The 12,014-nt window shown below is 41.0% G+C and overlaps 2 protein-coding genes across 2 annotated transcripts in view; one reads left to right on the forward strand and one right to left on the reverse strand.

Moving 5' to 3' along the window:
* LOC128878058 (DNA ligase 3) overlaps positions 1-9,371 on the forward strand; it is a 63,078-nt gene extending 53,707 nt beyond the window's left edge. Inside the window, exons 4-22 of the mRNA XM_054125886.1 lie at positions 790-1,028; positions 2,349-2,428; positions 2,505-2,582; positions 2,852-3,041; positions 3,535-3,690; positions 3,770-3,901; positions 3,977-4,056; positions 4,124-4,211; positions 4,286-4,363; positions 4,607-4,730; positions 4,884-4,954; positions 5,025-5,171; positions 5,251-5,459; positions 5,567-5,849; positions 6,110-6,223; positions 6,429-6,520; positions 7,115-7,205; positions 7,868-8,031; positions 8,907-9,371. Coding sequence (XP_053981861.1) covers positions 790-1,028; positions 2,349-2,428; positions 2,505-2,582; positions 2,852-3,041; positions 3,535-3,690; positions 3,770-3,901; positions 3,977-4,056; positions 4,124-4,211; positions 4,286-4,363; positions 4,607-4,730; positions 4,884-4,954; positions 5,025-5,171; positions 5,251-5,459; positions 5,567-5,849; positions 6,110-6,223; positions 6,429-6,520; positions 7,115-7,205; positions 7,868-8,014 — 2,399 coding nt within the window. The 3' untranslated portion in view covers positions 8,015-8,031; positions 8,907-9,371. The remainder of the gene's footprint in view (positions 1-789; positions 1,029-2,348; positions 2,429-2,504; positions 2,583-2,851; positions 3,042-3,534; positions 3,691-3,769; positions 3,902-3,976; positions 4,057-4,123; positions 4,212-4,285; positions 4,364-4,606; positions 4,731-4,883; positions 4,955-5,024; positions 5,172-5,250; positions 5,460-5,566; positions 5,850-6,109; positions 6,224-6,428; positions 6,521-7,114; positions 7,206-7,867; positions 8,032-8,906) is intronic.
* A 735-nt stretch (positions 9,372-10,106) lies between these two features.
* Positions 10,107-12,014, reverse strand: part of LOC128878071 (prohormone-1) — a 29,906-nt gene continuing 27,998 nt past the window's right edge. Inside the window, exon 3 of the mRNA XM_054125918.1 lies at positions 10,107-10,713. Coding sequence (XP_053981893.1) covers positions 10,549-10,713 — 165 coding nt within the window. The 3' untranslated portion in view covers positions 10,107-10,548. The remainder of the gene's footprint in view (positions 10,714-12,014) is intronic.

The raw sequence follows: 12,014 nt of genomic DNA on the forward strand, positions 1-12,014 counted from the left end.
TGTAATTATGTTACTGTAATTATGTTATTGTAATTATGTTACTGTAACATGTTACAATATCATGATAATCGTGTTACAGTAACGTGATACTGTAATATGATTATCACGATACAGTATCATATTACAGTTGCATGTTACATAGCGATATAAGTAGACGAAGAAATGACGAAATGTGAATGTAGGAAAGCAACGACAAGGAAACAAAATCTTAAATACAGTCACTATCACTGGCGACTTACATCGACACCTGTTCCATACTTTGCGCAATATTTATGATACTTGAACATTGACGCACATTGATATTAAAGAATAGATCGTCGTATTAGTCTGATAAAAATATCCAAATTATTTGGCGCCCGTTCGTCGTTGTACGAACTCATCACCTTCGAGTGGACTGTACCTCAGGCACAGGTACTGACCCTCGGAATGAATGAAAGGATTCGTGCATTAGTCTGGCCACGATTAAAAGGAAGAAGGGAACGACGAACGAAATGCGTTTCGTCGGAATGCATCGCGTGAATGGAAAGTTACGGGGCGATAACTGCACACGATAAGCGGCCGCTGATCGCTTATATTCTTTCGGACAGCGTTTGGCTGGATTCTTCCTTCGACCCCTTTTCATCCCCACCCGACGATACAACGTGGTGGAATGACGAAATGACCACATAACAAACTGACGAAATAACTAGACGACCAAAATGACAGTGTGAACTAATCACGATACAGTGACATAACAATACGAACTAATAACGATACAATGACCATAAGAAAACCCTCTATTATTCGCAGGTGGATTCAAGAGTGACGTGACTCTCTGGTGCAAACTGCTACTACCTCATTCAGTGAAAAGAGTGTACAACCTGCGGGACAAGCAGCTCCTGAAGCTGTTCTCTCGTTTGCTGCACCAGGATGAGGACGAGATGCTGGAACACCTGGAAAAGGGCGACGTGTCCGAAACGATACGTGTATTCTTCCTGAAATCCATGGCTATCAAACGTGCCGACAAATCCGTGCTTACGATTCAAGAGGTAGATTTCTTTTTGTGTCCATGCCTCGAGTAACAGTCAATAACAATCGCAATAACAATTATATTGACAACAGTAATGTATATGACACTTGGTAGATAGCATTAATATGTAAATTTGAGTATCTACCGAAGACAGTAATATATTTCTGAAATTAGAAAGAGAAATAATAACGGTTAACACGATTATCCTTGATACTTCGAAACATCTAAATACCATGAGCATTCTTAGAAACACTGTAAAATAATTAAGGCATCGTCGAACTATCGAGTGCTTTCGTTTTCGCGTTGAAAGTAATCCTAAAACGGTGCTGAGAGGCGAGAATGGAAAGGGGTGCAGAATTTGTGTCCATGTCTCGAGTAACAGTCAATAACAATCGCAATAACAATTATATTGACAACAGTAATGTATATGACACTTGGTAGATAGCATTAATGTGTAAATTTGCATATCTACCGAAGACAGTAATATATTTCTGAAATTAGAAAGAGAAATAATAACGGTTAACACGATTATCCTTGATACTTCGAAACATCTAAATACCATGAGCATTCTTAAAAACACTGTAAAATAATTAAGGCATCGTCGAACTATCGAGTGCTTTCATTTTCGCGTTGAAAGTAATCCTAAAACGGTGCTGAGAGGCGAGAATGGAAAGGGGTGCAGAATTCGAGCCAGGTACTAGACGTGTTAATGACCAGAACACCGCACGAGGAACGGATAGGGGAGAGAGGAGAGGAAAGAAAACCGCCTGGAGACAAATTGCTCGGATAGACACCCGCGTGAATTTCATTTGAAACGTTCTCGTTCCGTCCTCGTTCCCTTGGCAGAGGGACAGAGGACACGGTCCCCAGCGATCATTTGTTTCTCGTAAATTGCTACGATAATGCGCGATCCCTTTATCCGCCCTTGGAAATTTATGAATTTAATCCGACTCGATTAATAGGGCAGCGTCTTAACGCGCCCGTCGTTAAGGGTCTTCTCGTTCTTTCTCGCTGGAATATTATTATTATTGTTACTATCGATATTGTCGCCTTTGTCGTTGATGTCGTCAATGTCATTGTCGTTGTGACTGTCATTGTTCGTGTCATATTCACTATTATTGTTACTGTTAGTGTCGCTGAGATTGGGGTTCTCGATGTAATTGTCATTGTTATTGCATTGTTTGTGTCAATTTCACTACTAACGGTGATATCAGTGTCGTTTATATCGTGATATTCACGATGTAATTGCCATTGCAGTTGACATTGCCGATATGTTTCTATTTAGTTCTAGTGTTTTCCTTGTCTTTCGCGTTGATTTCACTACGAAAATTCTTTTCAGGTGGACGAGTTTTTGGAGAAGCTGTCGTGCTTGACCAAAGAGGACGAGCAACTCCAACACTTTCGATCGATTGTTTCCAGGTAACCACATACGAACCCGTTTGCACTTTCAGTATTCTGTTTACACGTGGTAGAAACGGTCTTTGGTTTTTTTTAGATGCACCGGAAATGACTTGAAGACGATCGTGCGTCTCATCAAGCACGAACTGAGGATTAACGCTGGCCCGAAGCACATGTGAGTTCAATATCCAAGGGATATGTCCTTGAACTATGAGAAAAGTCAGAGGAAACAACTTCCCTATGTTGAGAGAGAGATTTTTGGCTCCTTACGATTAACACTTCCTATCTCTTTCTTCTATCTTGCTAGTTGATTGTTTGTGTAATTGCTTTAGACTCCAATTGGTTACCTTATCTTTCTATAATTGTCTATTTTCGCCAGTGCAAAATAGTAATTCCATTAACGTATCGTATTTAATTATCGTGAATTTTGTATAATGCTTACAGACTGGAAGCTGTGCACGAGAAAGCCTACGCGGCCTTCCAAACCTCGAGGGACCTAAACAGAGTCATCGAGCGGTGTTGGCAAGGTTCCTCGACCTCTGACAGATTTGGGAACCCTTCTTCCTCTACTTCGGGAGTTCGTACGGACAATAAAGTGGCCCTGTCCCTTATGACACCAGTTTTACCGATGTTGGTAAGCTTTAGAAGAAAAACTTCCATCATTGTAATACCAATAACAGAACACATGGAAATGGCACATCACAGTGGAGAGAAAAGAAAAACGATTAATCCTACGCGGAGGAAAACACGAATAAATAGAATGTAATAAAATGTAAGCAGTGTCGAATGTAATCAGTCTCCCTTACTCGTTGATCGCACGAAGGCTCTTTGCACCCTACTATATGTTTCACGTTCCGTTGCTCTCAAGATATCAGAATGATAATGTGAAAGGAACTCCCTCAATAAGTTACCACCAGTAGATACTATCTGTCGATAATAATTCATAATTTAAAACAAATGGTCGAATATCAGAACGTTGTGTCGATAGAGCAGGACACTCTGTTGATACGTTTTTCGATCATTAGAGTCCTACATTACCTACTGCTTACCGACAGAATCCACTACATTACCGAAATCTGTAATAAATATTCTTTGAACGACTATTGCATATCCTTTAAACTGAACAGGCAGAAGCTTGCAAGTCTGTAGAGATGGCGATGAAGAAGTGTCCTAATGGGATGCTGTCCGAGGTGAAGTACGACGGAGAACGTGTCCAGGTCCACAAAAGGGGTAGCGACTTTCGATACTTCAGCAGATCTCTGAAACCTGTGCTCGCCCACAAAGTAAATACTCTTAATCACGCACTCCAGCATTCGTTCTTCGAGGAGACGTTTCGTTATTTAGGCATGGTAATGATTTCAGGTGAAACATTTCAAGGATTACATTCAGGAAGCTTTTCCAGATGGCGACGATCTTATTCTAGACTCCGAAATTCTCATGATAGATACCAATACTGGACAGCCGTTGCCTTTCGGCAGCTTAGGCATTCACAAGGTCAGATCCTAAATTCCTAGATTCCTTTCAGTGTTTAACGCCGTATGATATTGTTAACGATTAACAAATTCACAGAAAGCTGAGTTCAAAGACGCCAACGTTTGTCTGTTCGTGTTCGATTGCATTTACTACAACGGAGACGTTCTCCTCCACAAGTAAGTTCTTCACGAAATTATTATTTCTTGGCTCGTAAGAACGCTTTCTAGCTTTCATTCCGCACAGGACTATGACGGAGCGCAGGCGAATTTTGAGGGAGAGAATGACCGAGATACCTAACAGAATAATGCTCTCCGAGGTTCAGGAAGTCCACGTAAAGACATAATTACATGATTTCGCCATATTTAAATTCATGAAGGTTCCATTTTAAAAGCACGTCGCTTTCAGGATCCGCAAGATTTGACTAAAATGATCGCCAAGGTTCTCAAACTGGGTCTAGAAGGATTGGTCCTGAAAGACATCAATGTAAGTATTACGAGTAACATTAACTCAACCATTCGATGACACCAAAAATTGATCCAAAGTTGTCCAAAATTCCAGTGGCGACCTAGTTTAGTGGTGTCCTCTATGTTTAGCAGCGATAGTTCAAAAGTATTAAATATAATAACAAATAAAAATAATGACTACTGGTTTTTTTAATCAAACATTGGTGGTTGTCAAAGCATCGAGTTAATTAACACAAGCTTGCAAACGCGCGAATGTTCGCAGGGCAAATATGAGCCAGGCAAGAGACACTGGCTGAAGGTGAAGAAGGACTACCTGTTTGGCGGTGCTATGGCTGATACTGCAGATCTCGTCGTGCTCGGCGCGTGGTACGGCACTGGGAACAAAGGTTCGTACAAATGGAAGCTTGCGAACCCAGTCCTAGAAGTGCGTTCCTTCCTTTTTTCGTCATTTATTGTTACAACTATTTCTCAACGGTCAACCACGAGTATCCACGTTTTCCTTACTCCGAATTCCACTGGAACCAAAATTACGTTTTCAGGTGGATTGATGTCTGTATTCCTGATGGGTTGCTACGACGAGGATCGCCAAGTCTGGGTGACAGTAACCAAAGTAAGGACTCGCGAAATTTTGCAACGGTAAAGTAAACGAGGGCGGTCATTGAGCTGATTCTTTCATTCAGGTTCACACAGGACATGACGATGCGACTCTGACGGTGCTCCAGGACGAGCTCGATATGGTCAAAATAAGTAAAGATCCAAACAAGGTGCCCTCGTGGTTGCGAGTGAACAAGCCAATGATTCCTGACTTCGTCGCTAAGGATCCTAAGGTAACCGATAGCAGCGTTGTTGCATTGCAACGGTTGATTCGTTTCTGGGGTACCTGGAGCTTCTTTTTCTGGACTTCAGAAGCAGCCTGTGTGGGAAATAACGGGAGCAGAGTTCACGAATCACGGTGTCCACACCGCGGACAGTATCAGCATCAGGTTTCCAAGGGTGACTCGTATCCGCGATGACAAGGATTGGTCTACCGCCACCAGTCTAAAGGAGCTAAGGAATCTGTTCAAGAAAAGCTCAGAGTCGATAGATCTTAGTCTTCTCTTGCCTTCGAGCTCCAAGTATGTACTTCCCCTGTTTGTTTCGCCGTTAACAAATCTAATTTAGCTTTCGAAACCACTTGTCTATGGTACCAAAGATGGAGACGGAAAATTTTTTTTTTTTCTAGAGTCAAAGAGGAAATGGACGAAATTAAACCGATTAAGCTTGAGATTTCCCCCAAAACGAAAACGAAAGTCGACAGGAAATTAAAGCAACCAGAGAATGAGGAACAGGACGTAAAGCCTTCGACGTCTAGGATGCTGAATGTACAGCGAAAACGCGACGGGGATAGCGAGGAGTTCGATATCAACAAAAAAATTAAAAAAGAAGTAAATAGTGAGGAGGAAAGCAACGGCACTCGCAAGGAGGATAAGGAACGAGCGGAGTTTTATGCATTTGTCAACAAGGATGTGAGTTGACATTCGTTTCTAATACAGTGACACCTTTTGTTCAGTGGCTGGTAATGTAGAACATACGTTGTTAACTCGCTTTGATCAATTAGGTTTCTACATTACCGAGTCTTACCGACAGAGTCGGTTCAGAGATATATTCTCGACATGGTAACTCTACCTTGCCGATAAAGACACCCCACTGATAAAACAGATCGCTCTGTCGCCTAATTCTACTCCATTTTCTCTATAATTAATATATTTTGTATATCACATTACAGTATGTAGAATACTCTGCTGACGGGACTCCATTGAACTGGGTCGAGGGTCGAAAACCAGCGCATGGTCTTCCATCTGATGCGAAACCTTTGTCCAGCCTTACCGACAACGAATTGGTAAGATTCACGGCCTAGTTTACCGTTGCCCACCTAATAAAGCATATGCTTGAGTTTGCTTTAACTTAGAATAACGTTCCTTTCGTAACAAGTATCATATGCTCGTTGTTTGAAGTTTCTTTCAAGTTAAGTAGAATATAACACGATAGCGGTTAATTTGCAACCTGACAAATTCTTAAGGCGCGCGACGATGAATGATTTTCAGAAGTCCAAAACCATCCTGAAGGGTATTCCTGTCGTCCTGGTGGGAAGCTTTAAAAAGAAGAAGCAGAAGCACGCTAGCATGTTGCTGAAGACGTATCCTTTTTTTCCATTGAAAAGTTTTCAGCTTTGTCCCCTTTAAAATAATTCTCTCGCAATTGAAGAGTCCAGTCCGAACTCATTTTTCATACTCTTACGAAGGGTCGATACAAAAATTTGTATTCGTGCAATAGTAGTCGAATGTAATCTTCCGAGGGTTTCTTTCGACGGCCCATATCGTCGTAAAAGTAGGACACCTGTGCCTGGCCATCACACTCTGCTCTTCAATCGCGGAGTCTTGTCTCATCGATCGTCTTCGATCAGCGCACTGTGCTTGACGTAGGGGATGGTCCTTAATTGCTTCGGGGGTGGATACCCCGGTAAACCGTGACGAAATACCCGCGGGAGTACGAGGTCTAAGAGAAGCGAAATGAAAAGCAGAGAGACTCCCTCGAGGCGGATTTAAAGAAGACGCGCTCAACGAGCGCGGCGCGCGAGAGGAACCGCGTGCGATTATCTTTCAGAGTCTCTTGCGAAAACGGGTCGCGAGACTCGTTACCCGGGAATCCCCCCCGGAGATCCACCACTCCAGCGCGAGTTGCACGACTCTCCTAACATGAATTTTCCTTAACCGTACGCGAGATTGACCAGTCTCGGAGCTAAACTCCTGAGGGACCACGATAGATCCAAAGCGACGCACGTGATCCACCCTGGTACGGAGATCTTGTCCACAGCGATCCAGGTAGATACCGTGATTTACAGCGGACCTTTTCTCACAGTAGAATAATGTATGATTTTTGCTTGAAATGTTACTCTTAATTATTTACCGATAGGTAGATCATACAATATTCATTTAATCTGTTAGAATCGTTTCTAGATTGACATTAATATAATATTTCATCTACATCTATACTAGTATTATAAAGGGGGGTAATTTTCGAAAGTACCGACACGATTCTAAAAATTGTTCCAGCAATAGAGAGCTACACTACCCCTTAGTAGCATAGATTACATTTTATTTTGACAAAAATAAGATTTCAGTCCGAAGTCTCGATATTTGTAAATAAAGCTGTGGCTAGCTGCAGTACATATTACTCTCGGGGATATAGATTTATAGAAGTTTACACCAGCACCTCCCTCTTTAAGGGAGGCATTTTAAATCGATCGAACTCGGAGGCCGCGGTAACGGAATTAAAGTTGGTAATGCCTTCGCCATTACCGCTGGCATCCTCGGCGTTTAAGCGGCTTCCAGCTTCTGGCGGTTGTCAGCTCCGTTGAGCGTAGGCGCCAATTATGTGGCACCCGCTCGCGCGGTTATAATCTTCCGTTCCGCCTGTCGCGCGTGATTTCCGCTCTTCCGACCGCGGAACAAGACGGTAATCTCCCCGTGTTTTCGTTTTGCAGCAGTTCGGAGACGCGTCGAAGACGGCGCGACACGTCAGCGTCGGTTGGCTGGAGGCGTCCGCCGCGGCGTCGCAAGTGCAGGAGACGATAGCACACGCCGTGGAGCTGGCTGCTGATTACTGCACTTGTTCCTGTCGACATCGATGACGACTTTTCCCTTTTTCGTACGTTCGTGCACTTCTGTTTCCCTCGTAGCAACTATGCGCGATACGGCAAGGCTTCTTGTTCCTGTAACGGAGGTTCTTGTTCCACGAGGGCTCAACACACACTGCAATTTTCCAGAAACCGAAATTCTTTTTTAACCTACTGCGAAAAGGATAGAGGTTACTCTATTCGACATGTATATTTTTCTTTTTGCTTAAATAATAGTTTGAGGTGTTGAGAATAAAGTGGAACTTATAGTGACTCGAAAGAAAATTGCAGGAGTGCATCGACAAGAAGCTTTTGCGTGGGTACACTGGAGAGGAGGGGGTTATAGTTGATTTTTACCTTTTATCGAAATTCTTCTATCGCTAGACCAAGTTTTACTTTGATAATTTCTATTTCTCTTTTTTAATTCTTTCAAGCAGCGTCCAAATTTTCTTTCGAACTAAAAAGTCTGTTTTGTAAGGTGAAAGTTATGAAGAAACTTCCTGCTTTGAAAATTTCGAGTTACATAAGGAACGAGAACCAATTATACATCCTCTTCGCATTCAATCAGTTTCTATCTCAACAGCGATGCCTTAGAAACGATTCTAATTACGTTGGTAGATTAATTGCGAAATCGTCATTTCTCTGAGGGTACGTTTCCGGTAATTTAACGAGCCCCATAGCGACAAATATACCACCATGTCTTGTTACGCAACGACCATATACAGGGTGCTTACAAAAATATGTATCATTTTTCGTCTATTCTCGACGTTGTACAACATGCGCTACCCTTTTCGAGTGACCATTAAATTCGATCATTTGCGTAAAGTTTTTTGCGTAATTTTACTCTTGAAATACTTTTAAGAGTCATTATTTTCTCCTAGTCATTATTATCTTTTGGGGTTCACAGGTCACCCTTATCCGTTTGGATCTGCATCGAAATCATGGTAGGACATTTTTACTAAACTTATGGCATGTAATTTGTCCCGTGAAACTTAACAAATACTGTACGCTTGGTGGAAAGATTGTGATGATTTCGAAGTGATGATTTTCATTAGAATAACAAATAAATTCGTATGAAGTATCTTTACTCTTGTTCTTCGTTTATTACGTCTAATCTTCTTCAAAATTTTAACTTCCTCTTATCATTTTTCTTCCGATGTGTGACTCTGTGTAACTCTAGAATATTGCCTATACAAAGACGATTGTGAATTATACCAGGGTGACAAGTATATCTTCTTATTTGCCAATTTTTCAATAATTACTACACCTGTCTTTGCTATCTAATCATGAACTACACTGAGAGTTGGATATCGATTACATCTGTAACTTCGTGATCAGTTGCTGTAATCGCAATTATAGATGAATGACGCATAATTATTAATCGTTATTTAGACTATACTTTCTGCAAAGCTGATTACGTTGCCTGCTCCTAGAGTAGCGTCACGTTTAATTAGAATCACTCAACCGGGATATGTATTTTCGCAATGAAGGGATCATTGGAATAAAAAATGGTCGTCCGTTTTATTGCTTCGTCCCCATAAGCGATTACAACGGAAATAAACTCTTTATTGAACACTCTCCATTACAGCCGGCCGCGTATTCGCGGACGTAAACACTGATTTATAACGATGTAACGTTACACTCCACTCCGTCGCTCAATGACGAACCACCGTAAATTCTATACACGAAAGGAAAGCGAGAAAACGCGAGATGGGGATTGGGTCACGTGCTATCACCGTTGGAGTACGTCGTTCGACCGACGGGAAAAGCTTTCCAGATTTTTTTATTTTTCAGTATTTATGTCGCTAATCTACGATTTTCTTTCTTAATATCGAATACGGAGAGTGCGCCGTGGGAATTAGCTCCGTCAACATCACCCCCGCGAAATTCTGGCATGTATTCGAACGCTGTTATCCCTGTCACGTGACGTGGAAATAACTGATGCACCCAACACGATCAGAATAAATTTATTCGTTTATATTTGAAATTAGAGTATTCATTTGGGGGAAATATGACGTTAAAACTAATTCATTCCTCTGAAATGAACAGGTTGATCCAGATCGTCGAATAATCCATTTTGTAACTTTTATAGTGATTTCGTGAGATATGTACGATGGACGGTGGACATGCAAAACATCAATCGACTCTAATCGTTGTATGAATTTCTTTTCGAACCTGTTCCGATTGAAATAAATCAATGCTTGAATTGTCGCTAAGAATATCCTAATTAAATTCTGTCGAGCACATCTGTCGTTCGATATTGTGTAAAATGAATAAGACAATGGAAGCATGCTAAGAACCAACGTCGATCCAAGATCTTGATTACATTAAAAAAACGAAACAATCCTCAAACAAGATACAAAAACTAATCGTCGACCCGATAATATTAAAGGAGCCTAGAAAATCGCGGACGTGAAGGTGACCACAGCTGGTTGAAATCTCCTCGAGCTATACTCGATTTTAATAACTAGCGTCGGACATGGAAGAAAAATGGACAGACGTAGAAGAAAGCTTGGCTCGCGGTTTGCTCAGACTGAGGACGGTTGGATCTATTTGCCAAAGCAAGAGACGGCGTTGAAAGCGCATTGCTTCCAGTAGCTGCGTTTACGTTGAAGGTCGCCGATGTCCAGCTGACTCCGGAGCCGTTTCACGATCTGCTTCGTGAACAGGTAATTGATCAGGGCTGTCTCGATGCTTCCGTCATCGTCCACCAGCTGAAACAGACGTTTTTTTTTTTTGTTGGTTAATTATTATCATTTCTCTAGATGCATGCTGATCGCGAGAAGAGGGATTTTGTTCATGTATTTTGTCCATGTATTTTGTCCATGTATTTTGTTCAGTGGAAATGGTTGTAAGAAGCGTGAACTGTTGAGGGAAGTTTTGTGTTTCAGATTACACTAAATTGTAGTTTAATATTGAGTTTGAGTTAGTTGTATTGTTACGTAGCATCATGGAATGCAGTTTATTTGAGAATAAAATCAAGAACGAAGAATATGTTCAATCAATCTTGATCAATGGCTAATGTTAACAGTCAGTGTATTCCCTCGGGAAGCGTATGAAATGGTGAAAATTTGGAGAAAATATTTTTTTTATAAAATTTTCTTATGAGTGAGACTATTTTGTAGGAACCTTTTAATTTCATAAGTAACGACCAACACGATTACACAACATCCGCGCATACACGTCGCCACTCGCAAAAAAGTCTCCTGCAATTTATAGATTTATAGATTCTCTCAAATGAATGATTACATAGCATTATGATAGTAAAAATGTATATTAATGTATATTAATATTATATTATAATATAATCGTATCTCTCGCAAGATGAATATAATACAATCTCTAAAATGAATTAATACAAAATCCACGCGTGTACAATCCCAATAATTCCGTTGTTTTGAAGCGCAAGAATACGTTGTCGGGCGTAGCCCTGTTTCTATCACCTTGTTCGATCGTCGAATGCCTTCCTTTTTGCAATTTAAATATTGCCACCGGGGAAACGACGTTAATGGATTATAATAGGCGACAAACTAACGCGATTTTATTCGCGAAAAAGCTCGGTATACGCTAGGGAGCACCGGGGAAATGGGTAAAATGTAAAGCGAGCTCGTTGATAAGAACAGCGCCGGGTTCTGCACAATTGGATTTTTCTCTCGCCTTTCTATTGTGTTCGCCGCGGCGTAACGGTAAATTCATAAAGCCAACGGACATGGCCGTTTGAACCATAAAGAGTTTAGAATATTTCGTTTGAATATTTGTGCTCCCTGCGTTGCAAAGATGCAAATAAACAATGTTCAAACGTCCGTTCAGAACTTGTAAAAACGAAACGGTGTAGAATACGTTACAAAGCTTCAGGATTTAGGAACACAATTTATAATAATATTTCACAAAATTTAACATGATTAAAGGTGAAATGTTTAATATATTTTGCAAAATTATTTAATCCATGTTGCAAATTAAGAATAAAATGGATTGGACATTGTATGAGATAATTGCTACAATAACATTCGACTTT

This window comes from Hylaeus volcanicus, chromosome 6, assembly GCF_026283585.1.
Source record: "Hylaeus volcanicus isolate JK05 chromosome 6, UHH_iyHylVolc1.0_haploid, whole genome shotgun sequence".
NCBI lineage: Eukaryota > Metazoa > Arthropoda > Insecta > Hymenoptera > Colletidae > Hylaeus > Hylaeus volcanicus.